This window comes from Mobula birostris, chromosome 25 (assembly GCF_030028105.1).
Source record: "Mobula birostris isolate sMobBir1 chromosome 25, sMobBir1.hap1, whole genome shotgun sequence".
Taxonomy (NCBI): Eukaryota; Metazoa; Chordata; class Chondrichthyes; order Myliobatiformes; family Myliobatidae; genus Mobula; species Mobula birostris.
The window spans coordinates 12,848,295-12,866,438 of NC_092394.1; the positions used below are offsets into that span (position 1 = coordinate 12,848,295).

Consider the following 18,144-nt stretch of genomic DNA (forward strand, 5'->3'; position numbering starts at 1 on the left):
GTGGCCATTCTCTCTTCTTGCCCCTCCTACTTGGTAGAAGATACAAAAGACTGAAAGTCCATGCCACTAGGTTCAAAGACAGCTTCTATCCTGCTGCTAGAACATTATTGAATGTTTCTCTCGTACAATAAGATGGACTCTTGACCTCACAATCTGCATTGTTGTGACCTTACACCTTACTGTCTACATGCATTGCATTTCTCTGGACCCTCATACTTTATTCTGCATGCTAAAGTTCAAAGTTCAAAATAAATTTATTATCAAAGTACATATATGTCACCATATACTACCCTGAGGTTCATTTTCTTGCGGGCATTCACAGTAAGTATAATAGTAAGAAATACAATAGAAGCAATGAAAAAATACACAGAAACAAAGTCAGACAAACAACCAAAGCGTAATTGAAAACAAATACAAAAAAAACTACTAATAATGAATAAATAAGTAATAAAAACATTGTGAACATAAGTTGTAGAGTCCTTGAAAGTGAGTCCATGGATTATAAAATCAGTCCAGTGTTGAGGTGAGTGAAGTTATTGTTTTACCTTGTACAACCTCAATGTGTTGTTGTAATGAATTGGTCCGTATGAGAGGTATACAAGAAAAGTTTTTCACTATATTCCGTACAGTTGAGAATAATAAACCAATTTACTAATTTATCAACTCACTTCAGATCCCTTGTGCTTTAATTTTCTTGGTCAGTCTATTAAGTAGGAAGAACTTTGTCAATGACTTTACAGTATTGAGTGTGAAGCTCTACATCCAATATAAAAAGCTTGACAGAATTAGATATAAAGCATTTAATTCATTCTGAAAGAGGTGTAAAGAGCTGTTGAAATACATATTTGCTCTTTATTCCTTCTTAGAACTATATTCTAAACTGAATGTAACTGAATGTAGGGTACAGGAACCATGGTGCACAAAGGCTGTTGAAACTCGAGTGAAGAAGAAAAGAAAAGCTTACGAAAGGTTCAAAAAACTAGGTAATGATAGAGATCTAGAAAAAATATAAGGCTAAGAATGAAATTAGGAGAGCTAGAAGGGGCCATGAGAAGGCCTTGGCGAGCAGGATTAAGGAAAACCCCAGGGCATTCTACAAGTATGTGAAGAGCAAGAGGATAAGATGTGAGAGAATAGGACCAATCAAATGTGACAGTGGAAAAGTGTGTATGGAACCGGAGGAAGTAGCGGAGGTAATCAATGAATATTTTGCTTCAGTATTCATGATGGAAAAGGACCTCGGCAATTGTAGGGATGACTTATAGCGGACTGAAAAGCTTCAGCATATTGACATCAAGAAAGAGGATGTGCTGGAGCTTTTGGAAAGCATCAAGTTGGATAAATCACTGGGACTGGACGAGATATACCCCAGGCTACTGTGGGAGGCGAGGGAGGAGTTTGCTGAGCCTCTGGCGATGGTCTTTGCATCATCAATGGGGACGGGAGAGGTTCTGGAGAATTGGCGGGTTGCAGATGTTGTTTTCTTATTCAAGAAGGGGAGTAGAGATAGCCCAGGAAATTATAGACCGGTGAGTTTTATTTCAGTGGTTGATAAGTTGATGGAGAAGATCCTGAAAGGCAGGATTTCTGAACATTTGGAGAGGCATAATATGATTAAGAATAGTCAGCATGGCTTTGTCAATGGCAGGTCGTGCCTTATGAACCTGACTGGAATTTTTGAGGATGTGACTAAACACATTGATGAAGGTAGAGTGGTAAGTGTAGTGTATATGGATTTCAGCAAGGCATTTGATAAGGTACCCCATGCAAAGCTTATTGAGAAAGTAAGGAGGCATGATACCTAAGGGGACCTTGCTTTGTGGATCCAGAATTGGCTTGCCCACAGAAGGCAGAGTGCGGTTGTAAATGGGTCATATTCTGCATGGGGGTCAGTCACCAGTGGTGTGTCTCAGGGATCTGTTCTGGGACTCCTTCTCTTCGTGATTTTTATAAATGACCTGGATGAGGAAATGGAAATTTGCTGATGACACAAAGGTTGGGGGTGTGATGGATAGTATGGAGGGCTGTCAGAGGTTACAGCGGGACATCAATAGAATGCAAAAGTCGGCTGAGAAGTGGCAGATGGAGCTCAACCCAGATAAGTGTGAGGTGGTTCATTTTGGTAGGTCAAATATGAAGCAGAATATAGTATTAATGGTAAGACTCTTGGCAGTGTGGAGGATCCGAGTGATCATGGGGTCCGAGTCCATGGACGCTCAAAGCTGCTGTGCAGGTTTACTGTGTGGTTAAGAAGGCATATGGCACATTGGCCTTCATCAACTATGGAATTGAGTTTAAGAGCCGAGAGGTAATGTTGCAGCTATATAGGACTCTGGTCAGAAGCTATAGAAAGGGTGCAGAGGAGATTTACAAGGATGCTGCCTGAATTGGGGAGCATGCCTTATGAGAATAGGTTGAGTGAACTTGGCCTTTTCTCCTTGGAGCAACAGAGGATGAGAGGCGACCTGATAGAGGTGTATAAGATGATGAGAGGCATTGATCATGTGGATAATCAGTGGCCTTTTCCTAGGGCTGAACTGGCTATCATGAGAGGGCACAGTTTTAAAGTGCTTGAAAGTAGGTACAGAGGAGATGTCGGGATAAGTTTTTTATGCAGAGAGTGGTGAGTGTCTGGAATGGGCTGCTGGCGACGGTGGAGGAGACGGATATGATAGGATCTCTTAAGAGACTCTTGGATAGGTACATAGAGCTTAGAAAATAGAGGGCTGTGGGTAACTCTAGGTAATTTCTAAAGTAAGTACATGTTCGGCACAGCATTGTGGGCCGAAGGGCCTGTATTGTGCTGTAGGTTTTCTATGTTTCTACACACAAAATGCTGGAGGAACTCATTAGGTCAGGCAGCACCTTGGAACAAGAATAAATAGTTGATGTTTCGGGCCGAGAGGTGAGGAAATATTCAATAGTGTTAAAACAGCAGAATAGAGGATATCCTTGAGCCTAGTGGTAGAGACTTCAGTCTAAGTTGAATGGCATTTCAATAATCAGCAGATTCAATATGAAGATGTGAAATATTTTATTAATGAAGAGGAAACATGCTATGTTCCCTATATAAGGAAAGTATTAACATATTCAGCAGCTGAAACTGTGGAGGTAGAGTTTTGTAATGTAGAATTTTATCACCAATATTAAATACTTTAATATATCTAAACACATTGAACTAAGCACAGTAAACAATCTCCAGATTGGGAAAATAAGTATGTGGAATGTGGTTTTGAGTGGATACAGTTATTGCTGTGTGCTTTCAATATTTTCTTTTGGCAATTAAAAGGAGGTCTGGAACATATAAGCTAGTTTGGGATGGATTTTTCCTCATTATTCACAAGTTTCGAGCCAGCAAGTTATTAATAGTACTTTCACTGGGGTAACACAGTGGAGTAGTACATCACGTTACAGTGCCAGCAACCAGGGATGAGTTTCTGCCACTGTCTATAAGGAGCGAGGGCATAGTTTCCTTCAGATGCTCTGGTTTCCTCCCACATCTTGAAGACATATGATTAAGTAGGCGAATATGTTAACTGATTACATGGAGTATAAGGGGGAAGAAGCCAGAATAGGAAGGAGGGGAAGGAATACAAACTAACAGGGGACAGACTGAGCAGAGTAACCATTTCAGATCAGAGACCCTATGTCAGAATTGGGAAGAGAGGTGAAAGTTGGTTAGAGAGGATGGAAGGTGAGGTGGGTGGGAAATATTTGTCAAAGATTGAGGCTAGGATGATGGTGGTGATGGGTCATTAATTGTACAGTGACAAGGAATTACGAGGCATTGCAAATAATGGGTCAGAGAGGGGGGAAGAAAACTGGGCCGGTGTCACCGTAGTAACGCTTACAAAATGGGGAGCAACGCAGCAGGTCAAAACAGCATCTATGGAGAGGAATAAACCATCGATGTCATCAGGACTGGAAAGGAAGGGGGAAGAAGCCAAAATAAAAAGGAGGAGGGCAGGGGAAAGGGTACAAGCTGGAAGGTGATAGCTGAAGCCAAGCGGTTGGGGAGGGGTTGGTGAAGTGAGAAACTGGGAAGTGATAGATGGGTTCTGAAGAAGAGGGAATCCGAGAGGAGAGGAGAGTGGACCATAGGAGAAAGGGAAGGAGGAGGGGGCCAGAGGGGAAGGTGATAGGCAGATGAGAAGAGGTAAGAGGGGAGTCAGAGTGGGGAATAGAAGAAGGGAGAGGAGGAAAATTACCATAAGTTAGAGAAATCGATGTTCATGCCATCACGTTAGCGGCTACCCAGACTGAATATGAGGTGTTGTTCCTTCAACCTGAGAGTGGTAGTATCACTGAAGGTTAGTTTGCAACAGAAAATGGCCAGTTCAGATATAGGCCGAGGAAGGGGGTTACTGGAAATCAGAGAATGCGATATTAAAACAGGAAGGCTATACTGTGTCCAGAGAGAAGTGAAGGTTCTCTCCTGGAACTTGTAATGGGCCTCGTTGCAGGTCAATGTGAGACTGGGATGAAGAGTTAAAGAACTGGAGTTTCTTTCCACAGATGCTAACTGGCTTGCTGGGACTTTTGTGTCAGATTTCTAGCATCTTTAGGCTTCTAGCTTGATTTTCATTGGTGGATTCATCTTGGACTGCTGTTCCCCTTGCTATAAGCTGTAATGTGACTTTGAAATATTGCAACACGCACAAAATGCTGGAGAAACAGCAGCCCAGCAGCATCAACGTTTCCGGCTGAGACCCTTTGGCAAGTGCATCCAGCATTTGGTTTGGTGTGAGTTGCTTGGATTTCCAGCACCTACAGATTTTCTATTGTTTGTGATTGGATTTCATAAATATTGATTATTCTGATGAAACCTTGCAAAGATAGAAGAAGGAAAGAAGGATATGCAAAACACATCTATGTCTCACTTTTCCATTTTTGATGAAGGGGCATTGACTGTGGAACATTAACACTGTTTCTCTCTGCACTGATGCTGGTTAACCTGTTGCATCTCCCCAGCATTTCTGTTGTAGGTTTGAGATGGAAGCAAAGATATCTGTGGATGTTTGTGATGACTGGATCAAAGGAGACATATTATTCGAATATGCAAGCTCTTATCCTGACTTATTTAAGAAGAATTGCAAGTAGTTTCTCCTTTCCAACATTTCCAACAGGGTCTCGGATTGCAAGACCCTGCAGCAGATAGTGAGGTTGGCTGAGATCATCAGGGTCTCTCTTCCCACTGTTACAGACATTTACACCACACGCTGCACCCGCAAAGCTAACAGGATTGTGAAGGACCCCACGCATCCCTCACACAAACTCTTCTCCCTCCTGCCATCTGGCAAAAGGTACCGAAGCATTCGGCCTCTCACGACCAGACTGTGCAACAGTTTCTTCCTCCAAGCCATCAGACTCCTCAATACTCAGAGTCTAGACTGACATCTACATCATTTATTACTATATTGTAATCTGTCCTCTACTGTGCCTATTGTCTTGTTGATTGTTTATTGTACTGCCCTGCACTGTTTTGTGCACTTTATGTAGTCCTGTGCAGGTCTGCAGTCTAGTGTAGTTTTTATGTTTGTTTTACGTAGTCTAGTGTAGCCTTGTGTTGCGTCACATAGTCTAATGTAGTTTTGTGTTGTTTCATGTAGCACCAGGGTCCTGGAGGAAAACTGTTTTGTTTTTACTGTGTACTGTACCAGCAGCTTATGGTCGAAATGACAATAAACTTGACTTGACTTGATTAATTTTATCAATGACTGAAAAGTTTGATCTAATGGTCAACTTTAAGTTTTAGCATATCAAATATTTATCTTTCACACTATTTATTTATCAATTTATCTATCTATCTATTCACCTACCTATCCATTTATTGCTTACTTGTTTATTTATCTACTTATTTATTAGTTGATTGACTGATAGTAATGTTGCACTCTGCCGCTGCCACAAATTTCACAACATCTGTCAGTGATAATAAACCTGATTCTGTTAAAGTAATTATCATAATTAATGTAAGCAACAGCCTATCCTTGCACTTTGCATGAAAAGCAATGGTTATCCTCCAGGTGTTTCACAGAGAATTAGTTGATTGAGTGCAGACAACGAACCAAAAAAATCAAGGAATTTGAAAGGAAGAAGAGATGAAGCAAAGAAACAAGGAAAAGGGGTTTGCGTTACCGAGGAGGGAAGAAGCTCTGTAAGACAGATGTCGAGAGTTTGCAAGCGAGCAATGTCAGAAAGCAAAGGAAGCACAAGACTTTATTGCTGAGACATGGTGGATTAAGACCATGCATAATACTGCCTGTCTTTTGTTATTCTTTCTTATAATAAGGATGTAGTGATGCTTGATGTTGTGAACTTCAGCTCAGAACACTTTTGCTTGTTTAATTTGTTTTTTTTTCTCTTTCTCTGCACACTGGGTGCTTGACAGTCTTCTGTTCTGAATGGGTTCCTTTGGGCTTCTTTGTTTCGTGGCTGCCTGTAAGGAGACAATTCTCAAGGTTGTATTGTTGTAGGGTGGATGAAATCACTGGAGAGACAGTCACTGGCAGATACAAAGCAACTTCTTTATTCGACACAACAAGGTACGGCAGGCATCTACGTACGGAGACGTTTTCTGTAGAAAGGTCTGCTGGCTCAATGTGGGCTCGATATTTATATGCTAAACACAAAGGCAATCACTACTTAAAAAGTTATAGACACTGCTTCCTATTGAAGCTACATACAAAATATCACATCACCCTTTCCTTCCAACGCCAACATGTCTGGGTTGCAAGTTAAATCCACAATACATTTATTTGGCATTTTACGTGCTAACATAGAAGACAATTAATATTTATAATGTATAGATAATACTGTCTTTGAAACTACAGCATTAGGTCAAACTACGGCACCAGAAGCATCTGGTATTCACAGCTTTTTAGGAAGCCCATTGTTGTGGACTCAATCCACAATACTTTGTCAAATAGAAGTCTGGTGGCCAAAGTCATTTAAGTGTAAACAAATCATCTACCCAAAAAACTCACTCTAACGGTATAAAGTAGACAAATTTTGATAATGAAGTGTATTTTGAACTTCAAACTTTGATTGTGGGCCAAGCCAGCATTTATCACTTGGCACTTGAAACACAGTAGTCCACAGAAGATATTCCCGCAGTGCCACTTAGAAAGGGAATTTTCAGATTTTGACTTCGCAGTAGTGGTTTTATCACCCAGGACATGCCCTCTTCTCACTGTTACCATCAGGAAGGAGGCACGGGAGCCTGAAGACTCACTCTCAATGACTCAGGAACAGCTTCTTCCCCTTCTGCCATCAGAGTTCTGAATGGACTTTGAACCCATGAAACCTGCCTCACTATTTTTAAAGATGCAAACACGAGGAAATCTGCAGATGCTGGAATTTCAAGCAACACACATAAAAGTTGCTGGTGAACGCAGCAGGCCAGGCAGCATCTCTAGGAAGAGGTACAGTCGACATTTCGGGCCGAGACCCTTCGTCAGGACTAACTGAAGGAAGAGCTAGTAAGAGATTTGAAAGTGGGAGGGGGAGGGGGAGGTCCAAAATGATAAGAGAAGACAGGAGGGGGAGGGATGGAGCCAAGAGCTGGACAGGTGATTGGCAAAAGGGATATGAGAGCATCATGGGACAGGAGGCCCAGGCAGAAAGAAAAGGGGGAGGGGGGAAAACCTAGAGGATGGGCAAGGGGTATAGTGAGAGGGACAGAGGGAGAAAAAGGAGAGAGAGAGAAAAAGAATGTGTGTATATAAATAAATAACAGATGGGGTACGAGGGGGAGGTGGGGCATTAGCGGAAGTTTGAGAAGTCAATGTTCATGCCATCAGGTTGGAGGCTACCCAGACGGAATATAAAGCGTTGTTCCTCCAACCTGAGTGTGGCTTCATCTTTACAGTAGAGGAGGCCGTGGATAGACATGTTAGAATGGGAATGGGATGTGGAATTAAAATGTGTGGCCACTGGGAGATCCTGCTTTCTCTGGCGGACAGAGCGTAGGTGTTCAGCGAAACGATTTCCCAGTCTGCATCAGGTCTCGCCAATAAGCGGAACAAGTGTTACACATGCCCTTACACTTCCTCCCTCACTACCATTCAGGGCCCCAGACAGTCCTTCCAGGTGAGGTGACATTTCACCTGTGAGTTGGCTGGGGTGATATACTGCGTCCGGTGCTCCCGATGTGGCCTTCTATATATTGGCGAGACCTGACGCAGACTGGGAGATCGTTTCGCTGAACACCTACGCTCTGTCCGCCAGAGAAAGCAGGATCTCCCGGTGGCTACACATTTTAATTCCACGTCCCATTCCCATTCTGATATGTCTATCCACGGCCTCTTCTACTGTAAAGATGAAGCCACACTCAGGTTGGAGGAACAACACCTTATATTCTGTCTGGGTAGCCTCCAACCTGATGGCATGAACATTGACTTCTCAAACTTCCGCTAATGCCCCGCCTCCCCCTCGTACCCCATCTGTTATTTATTTATATACACTCATTCTTTTTCTCTCTCTCTTTTTTTTTCCTCTGTCCCTCTCACTATACCCGTTGCCCATCCTCTGGGTTTACCCCCCTCCCCCTTTTCTTTCTCCCTAGGCCGCCTGTCCCTTGATCCTCTCATATCCCTTTTGCCAATCACCTGTCCAGCTCTTGGCTCCATCCCTCCCCCTCCTGTCTTCTCCTATCGTTTCGGATCTCCCCCTCCCCCTCCCACTTTCAAATCTCTCACTATCTCTTCTTTCAGTTAGTCCTGACGAAGGGTCTCGGCCCGAAACGTCGACGGTACCTCTTCCTGGAGATGCTGCCTGGCCTGCTGCGTTCACCGGCAACTTTTATGTGTGTTACCTCACTATTTTTGTTTCCCCTTTTTGCACTACCTATTTAATTTAACTTTTCAAATATATATACACTTCTTACTATATTTATATTTCTTATTATGTATTGCAATGTACTGCTGCTGCGTAACAACAAATTTCCTGACATATGCAAGTGGATTCTGATTCTGAATCTGATTTATATCTAAGTCAGGATGGAGTACTGCTTGGAGGTGAAGGTGTTTCTGACGCACATGTTTCTAGGTACCTGATGCCCTTTAATACATGTGATGATTTCCATTGAGAAGGCCATGTATCATAAAGGACAAAATACTCTGTCTCAGTGCATGAGCAGTAATGGGTAACTGGGTAATACACACAGAAAAGCTTCCCAACTGAGTTAGCAGATTTAAACTGCTTATTGTCATGTGCAGTGTTTGGCAGTGCACACATTTGGCAGTATTGAAAAGTTACCTTATATTCCATCTCCTAATCAACATCTGGAGATTGTTGAGTTAGACATGTAAAAAGCCAGGCTATGAATATTGTTATTTTAAAATAGCCCGTTGACCCTTATGCCTGAACAATATGTGAATGGTGTAATAAACATACAAAATTCCGGAGGAACTCAACAGGTGGGGCAACATCTATGGAAAGGAATAAACAGTTGATGTTTCGGGCCAAGACCCTTCATCAGGACAGGAAAGAAAAGGGGAAGCGGCCTGGATAAGAAAGTGGGTGAGGGGAAGGAGTACAAGCAAGAAGGTGATAGGTGAGACCAGGTGAGGAATAAATAAATAAGAAAAAAACACTCAAAAGGTCCTGAATTGAGGCATTGATTCATACATGGAATCATAATAGCATTGGGTCAATGTGTTCATAAAAGGAAATTAAAAGGTAAACAGTTGTGATAAATATATTAAAATATGCAACATAACATATTATAATCAAACACAATTTTGAATAAATTTCTCACTTCAGTTTTTCTATGACTGATTAAAATTCTCAAAACATACTTGAATACCTGTTAGAGATTTATCAGACAATAAATTACCGACACTTTGATTGCATTATTTTGAGCTATTCATGACTCTAAAAGCTATTGGCATAATGGTTTTATGGTAAGAGGCATAAAAATAGCAGCTAAGAAGGTGAAACTATATAACACGTTATATTTTATTTCAACCATTGGGTGGAATAATGCGTGGGAAGAAAAATTGAGATAATGAAAGGTACATAGAGGAGATTCACTGGCATTACAGGCTAATAAAAGAACAACAAAAATTAGGTCTTTTTATGTTCGAGTAGAGAAGATTATAGCATGATTTGATAGTGGTTTTTAAAATTATGAAATGATATTTCAAAATAGAAGTCTACTTCTAGTGATTGAAGGATTTAGAACAAGAAGTAAATATAAAATTAAATTTTAGAAACTTAACATAGTATAGCAGATATAACAATGATTATTAACACTGAAGATTTGTTTAGATTGATGTTTGAGGGAAAATTATATAATTGAGTAAGTGAACATTTAGATAACTTAAAGATAAAATTGAGTAGAAGCTGAAAATTTTGTTATCCTATTGTAATTCTATATATAGGAGGAAGCCCAATTTTTAGGGAAATATGCCACATTGTATTATATCAAAATAATTATAATGGATGAATTATTAACATAATGATTTGGACATCTTAAGTTAGTGCAGTAACATGAATAAAAATTGTTGTATCTGAAATTATTCTTGTTTTGCATTACATTAGCAACAAATGACCTATACGTTTTTACAGCTACCTTTTGGAAACCTTGTTTTTGACTTTCTATGACCAATGAGTTGCAGTCAACAAAGAATACTGATCATATGGGACATATGAAAAAAATATTCTTTAGTTCCTTAGATATTCCTAGACTTTATGACTTAGCTTTTAAAAAGAAAACAGGATTTAATTTTCAAGTTCATATTTTTCTCTTTTTGTTTAAGAACACAGGGAGCATTCAACCCATTTGGGTCAATACCAGATTGCATCAATCCCATTTCCTCTACTTATTTCTCTGTATCTTATTTTCCTGTACATGCCCATTACATTCGCAGATTCTCCCCTGGCTCACTTACAATAGGTATCATTTTACAATAACCACCTTCCAAATGGAGTCTAGAAGAAGGTATGCCAACCTGCTAGGCTCCCACCTAGCGGAAGAAGCCTGCAGCCAACAAATCTATCCCTATCCCCCCTGTCAGCCTCCCAAAAGATGTAGTAACCAGGAGAGGAGCTTTGGCCGAGATGGCCTGTTTCCGTGCTGTAATTGTTATATGGTTATATGTGGGACTAGGTGAGAGTAAGAGTTCGGCACAGACTAGAAGGGCCAAGATGACCTGTTTCCGTGTTGTAATTGTTATATGGTTATATAGTTAATTGTTATATGGTTATTTAAGCTGCAGTCAAACAGATGGCAACCAATTTGTACACAGCAATGTCCTAAAACCAGTAAAATAGCATCATCAGATAACCTGCTAGCTATTGTTGTCATTGCATTTGTTTTGTAGTTTTATTCAGTGAAGGAAATAATTTTTTTTTGTTTTTTTTAAAGTACATTATACAAAAGAATAAAAGCAGGAGAGTTTCCAGGGAAGCCCCAGTAACATGAAACGAATCTGCTAAGGCAGAGACCAAAGTGCCTAATTGGGCCGGGTTGCGGGCCCGGGAGGCAGGAGGGCGAGCGACGCCTTGCGGGAGTTGTAGTTTGCTCTCCCGCCGCCCTGCCCGAAGAGCGACGCGACTACAAGTCCCAGAAAGCGCTGCGCGTGACCCTAGCAACCGCTGGGCCTCTTCTCCCCTCCCCCATCCACTGAAGGGAAAAGAAGAAGAAGCAGAAGGAAAAAGGAGCCGGTCCTCTGTCGAGCTTCGGATGTGCTCCTGAAGGAGAGATTTGCAAATTAACGCACTTGCGCTGCCCTATTTTTGTATTTGCATTTTAGAAAAAGAAAACTATATTAATTTTCCCGCGTGAAGAAAACTTATTTTGCAGTTTTGTTTAAGAGGGAGGTTGAATTGCATTGTAAAAGCAGGCCGAATGTTTAGGAATGGCTGAAGAGAACAACAAGGGTCAACAACCCAAGCCCAGTGGTAAAATAAAGAAGGCTTCAGTTGCTGAAGAGGAAGGGGAAGAAGAAGAGGAGGAGGAGGAGGAGGAGGACGAGGAGGAAGAAGAGGAAGGGGAGCTGAGTTTAGGCAAAGCCATGCAGCAGTGCGAGCTGAACCAGGACATGATCGACATCAGCATCTCCAGTCTGGAGGGGCTCAGGACCAAATGTGCTGCGTCCAACGATCTGACGCAACAGGAGATTCGCATGCTGGAGGTAACATGGTGCCTCTTTTGCTTTGGTAGCCGGACTCGGCTGTGCTGACCAGTTGTCAATCCCGATCCTAAATGTGGGTGGGTGGGTCGGTCAAAGTGCATTGGGAGATGTTGGGTGGTCTTGGTCACCCATCTGCAATTTCCACCGCAGGGTTACTTCCAAATCCAGCCAGTGCATTTAGGGATCAAATGAAAAGGGGGCAATGCCCTCACTCTGCAGAGCCCCCACACCCCTCCCGCAGTTTTAAATCAAGGACACTAAAAGGAATAGATCAGGATCAGCTTCTAGATGTGAAACAGCCCTGTCTGCTTTCCTAATGTGCTTTTGGGGTGGTGGGAAGGGGGTTGTGGGGAAGAGTCCCACCTAACTAGCCCACCTCCTTTAAAATTTACGAAACATAGATACCAAACACGGAAATATGTGCCAGCTAGCCGGGTCTTTTTTTTCCTAACGAACTTGGGTATTTATAAATGATTTTCCGATTCAAGTGATAATCCATAAATTTTGCACCTGCTCTTGCCATTGCAGTTTCTCAAGCAAACTGCTGTCTGCGTTTTTTTGAGCGCACAACATATAGCTGTCTCTTGTCTGACCTCAACCAATTGCTTTTGCTCAGAGCTAATATGCATATAAATTGCAACAAGGCTGTAAATTATTACAAGGTTGAAATGTACGCACTTTTTATTTCGTCTTGTGCCTAGCAAAATCGAAGCATTATTTCTGTGTCAGCCCAGCTGTATTGGGTACGCAATAAAACTATATAGTGAAGGGTGTATCTAATCTTCAAATATTACGTGTGACATAATTTAAAGTTTACGCACGGTTAGGCATTAAATTATTATTTCTTGTCTTGGCTGTGGGTTTAACTAGGAACAACAGCTGGCGTTAACCCTTAATCGCAAAGCAACACATGTTGGTAAGCAGATACACTTTTTTTTTAGGCTGCATTGCGGCCAAAGAGGCTTGCTGCTTTGTACCTAACCGTAGGGATTCGCAGAACTTTTACCGAGATGGCTTAATTTTTTTTTCTGGGGTGTGTGCGCTGTACTATTACGGTTGTCAGCATTTTTGTTTGATCTTGGTAAGCCGCTGTCACAACTCGCTTGGAAATGTTTAAGCATGTTCAGACAGGCATTAGTCATGTCGTCAGTTTTTGAAAAGGGGTAGGATCGCAGTGTGTCCCGGCGCGTTAGGATCACTGTTGATTATTTTTTTTCGTGTAAGTGCGATTTGAAGGCTGTTTTCCCTTCTTCTCCGGTCACTGTGCAAGCGACGGGCCTGTGTTGTACAGACAAACGCGTCCTCACGGATGAGATCAGCATAACCCACTTCAACAGAAAATGAGGCGGCGCAACATAGCAGGAGGACTCGATTGCCCTTTGTAAGCAATTCACTTGAAATGAAACATTTTTATCTTTTAAGAGCCACGGTCAGTGTCCTTAGCAGGATAACTAATTTTAATGTGTCGATTTGTGTGATTTTTAAAAAATATAAACCTGTAAAGGACAATCAAAATTAACGTCATTAAGTAATGGAAGTTTTCTTTGAGTCGCGATCTGCTTTGTGGATGTTGGGTGGTAGCGGAACGAAAGTCCTTTCTGGATTATTGAGCCATGAAGTAATATTGGTCTCAGTTGTGGTGCGTTGCGTGTACTGCTGCGGCTGTTCCCAAAAATAGATCGCAACTCCTCCTCGTTTAGTGAACATAAATACACCGCCGCACAAAGGTAGAAGGCTGATTCAATACTAGCAAAGCGTGTGGCACTTCATAATATGGCTGAAAAACAGGGAGTTGACGTGAATAAGCATTCTGATCTATTTTCTCAAAGTAACCCTGGGTTTGTTGATAAACCAGGTTGGTGATTGAAGAGTGACTGCATGTGCTGGGTGGGAATTCCTGTATCGTTTAACTTAGTTGTATCCTGTTGGTTCACGTGTTGTGGAGGATATTTCTCGCTCAAAGTACTAAACTTCTTAGTGTAGATTTAGCCCTGATTGTATTCATGTTAGTGAAGTAAATTCTGGAGCAGAGGGTGAGAAGACCAGCTTTGAGCTGCCTCATTTACAGTAAACGTTCATACTAATTACCCATCAGAACTTATTTTTGATCATTTCCTCTTCCGTACTCTTGGGATTGAGGATGACTTCCTTCTACCCCAGTTCTTTGACTTCTTCAGCCACGTCAGAACCCAGTGTGGGACCCCGCAGTTGGTGTAATTGATGGGACAGAAGTCACTTGATAGAGCCTATCAGTAGCAGTTTGGGAGGTGATATGCTTCCTCTGGCTCGTACTTCGAATCTTTTATGTTTCTGACAAATGGACTGCAGGATCTGAATGCTGTTCCTCCATTTTGAGTTGTCTGGAACTGAGATTCCATGAATCCCTTTTCTCGGGGAGTTGAGAAGGTGATTGGATTGTTTCCTTTGTCCACCTGCTAATAGATGGAACTGGGAATAGAGTTTCTTCTGGGAGTTTGATTTTGGGCATGAGAATAATGTGGCCTGAGCATTAGAGCTGATTTCATACAATTAAGGTCCTAGTGCTGGGAATATTGGCCTGGAGGTGGATACTGACATTTAGATTGCTTATTTCATCTAGAGATTTGAGGGTTCTGCAGCAATGGTGGTGGTAGTCTTCAGACCATAAGAAATAGAAATGTAACTACATGCCACCACTGCAGGATGTTGGCTATTTTGTCCCTTGAACCTGCTTCACCATTAAGTAAGATTATAATTGATATAACTTTTCTCAAGTTCATGACCCCACTCTATCACCATCACCCGTAACTCCCTCACAGATTGAAAGTCTGTCTTTTTCAATTTTGAACAGCTTCAAGGATTTAGCATCAGCAACTTCTGGAGCAAACAATTGTTTGGGCTTGTAACCCTTTGGGAGTGTTTCCTGATTGCTCATTGCACCTGTATGCTAGCTTTGTGTTTCATGAAAAGGAGCTCTTGTTTTCCTTTGTGCTGCAGCTTTCTGCAGTCCTTATTTAAGTAATCTGTTTGTTCATTTTCCAGTATTATACCTTAACTTTCTACTTTTTTGGCCACTCTCTCCACAAACTGCTCATTCCTTATGTTTGGTTCATTTGCAAATTTGGCTACATTACCTTACTTCATATATCACTAATGTGGTCTTTAAGCAGTGCTTTGAGGTAGTTTATATTTCATAAGCATACAGGAGGGGAGAGAGGCCTGGTTTGAGGTCTTGGTCTTCAAATACTTTTCCTGGTGTGCTAAAGCCTCAATAAATTTCATTATTGATATCTATATTTGTTAAGATGTGGCTCCCAGGGTAGAACAATCTATGTTTTCTTGTCTTAATGAAAGTGGGTAGAAATTGTACAATACAGATGACTTAAAATGTATTAAAATGAATGGGCAGGGAAAGATTCCAGTGTTAGCACACATTGATTCCCAGAGGTAAACTTGTTGAACTCCGGGTTGGGAGTGTTCCTGTGTATTTGAGTCAGGTAATTGTCCAAGTATACGATCTTATTGAATAGTAAAGCAGGCACGAGGGGCTGAGTGGTCTCCTCTGAACCTCTAAACAATGTTATTTTTTGGTGGTGATGTGGTTATAGCTAGAGATGCTCTGGAGGCCAAAATCTGAGGTGGACAAATATCTTCAAGGGTTAAAGAGAGACTGTCGGAAACTTGATGTGATTCATGGACAAATTTTGAAACAATATTGTTAAATTTGTCCACTTGTAGAATCCTTAAAATAAAACTTAGTCCCTTGGAAGTGGATGGTCTGGAATTTTGGTATCATGTGACAGGATGTGTCAAGATGAAAGTTAACTCTGCACAGATTACCTAATTTGTTAAATATTTTCCAGAATTTTTAGTATTTCAGTATTGCTTTAGGACAAGAAATTTGTTCTTTTGATTGAACTTTTTGGAGGCAATCATCTGTTACACAATTTCAGGCAACACCATTGCACACAAGGTGGAGAAATCACCAACTTATTCATGTATGGACAATTTCTTGCTTTGCCCCTGTTTAGTTCTGCATTCTTAACCACTCATTCTGAAGTACACTTCACTCATTTTCTTTTTTTAATGCCTGAGCTTTGAATTACTTGAACATCTAGTCCATTATTTTTCTAAATAACCTGTGCTGCCTCTTCAATAGTATGCTGTCACTTATTTCAGCAGTTAATGAAAGCTTGGGTCTATTTCTAAATGCTGCTTGTTATATATCTCTCCGAACTAATTTTTAATTATTTCTGGCTGACTTCCACCCCACCCCTTCACCTTACTTAATACCATACTACTTTTATACTCCTTGGTAATTTCAAAATTGTACCTTGTCATGCCTTGTCTATGGCATTGTATGTGTGTGTATCTTTTATGAACATGTAACAGTACCGCACAGAAACAGGACTTCAACAGCATGATTATCCCTTCTGAAGTCATTCATTCCATGTTATTATAATTGACCTGTAGTTGTCCAGGTTAACAGTGTTCTTTTGAAATGGAACCTGGGACATAGGTCTCAAAGACCCAGGATTACCCAAATTTACGAAACTCCACCCTGTACTGTGTTTATTTTCTTGATATTCTTCAGCGTCTACCATGACCGTTTAAGTTGAGCACAAAACGTTAAACCAAAGTCTGATCAATGCTGAAGATTTGAAATACAAGGGTAAGATTCAGGAAGTATTTTCGGCAAGCAACAGTTAACACTTCAAGTCTATGCTCTTTCATCAGAGCTGAAGTATAGCCTGCATTGTTTGTGTGGCTGCTGAAAATGAATTTTACTTCAACATCCTTAAGTACTATGTAAATATTTATTTAATGATAGTGATTATTGAGTAAAATAAAGTCGATGTATTTTCTAATCTGTTTCTTCTAGTATTTTTTAACTTTGTTTGAATCAGTTAGGTAAGTTTTTTAGGGGAAGTTGATACTTGTGTTGGAGTGAGGTGGAATCAATGACTACATTCAATAGGACTGATTAGCTAGACATTTGATTAAATACTGTTCCCGTCAGAGTAAATAAAATTGCTAGATAGATAGATAGATATACCTTATTAATCCCGAGGGAAATTTAGTTTCGTTACAGCTGCACCAACCAAAATGTTGACTTGTATTCTGTGTAGATGTATTCTAATACCAAATAAATTAGGATGACTGTTGCTGGGAGATCTGTTTACTGTAAAGAGATGTGATGTAAATACAGTGCCATGTTGCTTTTCCTTGACCTCTGGTTATCTCCCTATGGCATGTGTCCCATTGCACTAGTATAGTGCAATTGTGACATATCTGGATGACAAATGGTTGTATTTGCATTTCTTGCTAGATTTGGCATTTCTCCTTTTTAGTTGTTCAGTGCTCAACGAATAACACTTAAGGAGGTTGAAGGAATAATAATTTACTTTGAACTTTGAATTGTCCACATTTTGATTTATGCAGAGTAAGTTTTCTTCTGAAAGATAATCTGAAAGCTCCATGTTTTAATTGAATTGTTTTATGCACTTTGGTCAATAATGAATAATGGTTATAATTTGCAGGTGGCATTATGTGACCCTGTAGTGGTGTCAAAGGTGCCCATTATTTCCTGAATACTTGGGGTGGCACAGTTGAGTAGTGGTTAGAGTAATGCTATTACAGAGCCAGCAGCCCAGGTTCGATTCCTGCCACTGTCTGTGAGGAATTTATACATTCTCTCTGTGACGGTGTGAGTTCCCTCTGGGTGCTCCAGTTTCTTCCCACATTTCAAAGCAGTATGGTTTAGTAGGTCAGTTGGTTATGGGTGTAATTGGGTGGGTGAGCTTGTTGGGTTGGAATGGGCTATTACCGTGCTGTATCTAAATAAATAAAAATGAAATATATTATATTAGTTATATGGTCAACATAATTGTTTTTAGCTGTTAGTGGTTACTGAACATTTCATTGCTCCTTATCTTTCATGTCATAGAACATAGAAATTTACAGCACATTACAGGCTCTTTGGCCCAAAATGTTGGGCCGATCATGTAACCTACTCTAAAGACTGCCT

General features: G+C 40.8%; 1 protein-coding gene across 10 annotated transcripts in view; it reads left to right on the forward strand.

Annotated features, from left to right (window-relative positions):
• Nucleotides 1-11,638: 11,638 nt before the first annotated feature.
• Nucleotides 11,639-18,144, forward strand: part of LOC140187802 (kinase suppressor of Ras 1-like) — a 548,168-nt gene continuing 541,662 nt past the window's right edge. For 7 of the 10 annotated variants that reach the window (XM_072243559.1, XM_072243556.1, XM_072243557.1 and 4 more), the window contains exon 1: nt 11,639-12,137. In XM_072243559.1, coding sequence (XP_072099660.1) covers nt 11,862-12,137 — 276 coding nt within the window. In that variant the 5' untranslated portion in view covers nt 11,639-11,861. The other 3 variants (XM_072243563.1, XM_072243567.1, XM_072243564.1) reach the window with 3 other exon arrangements.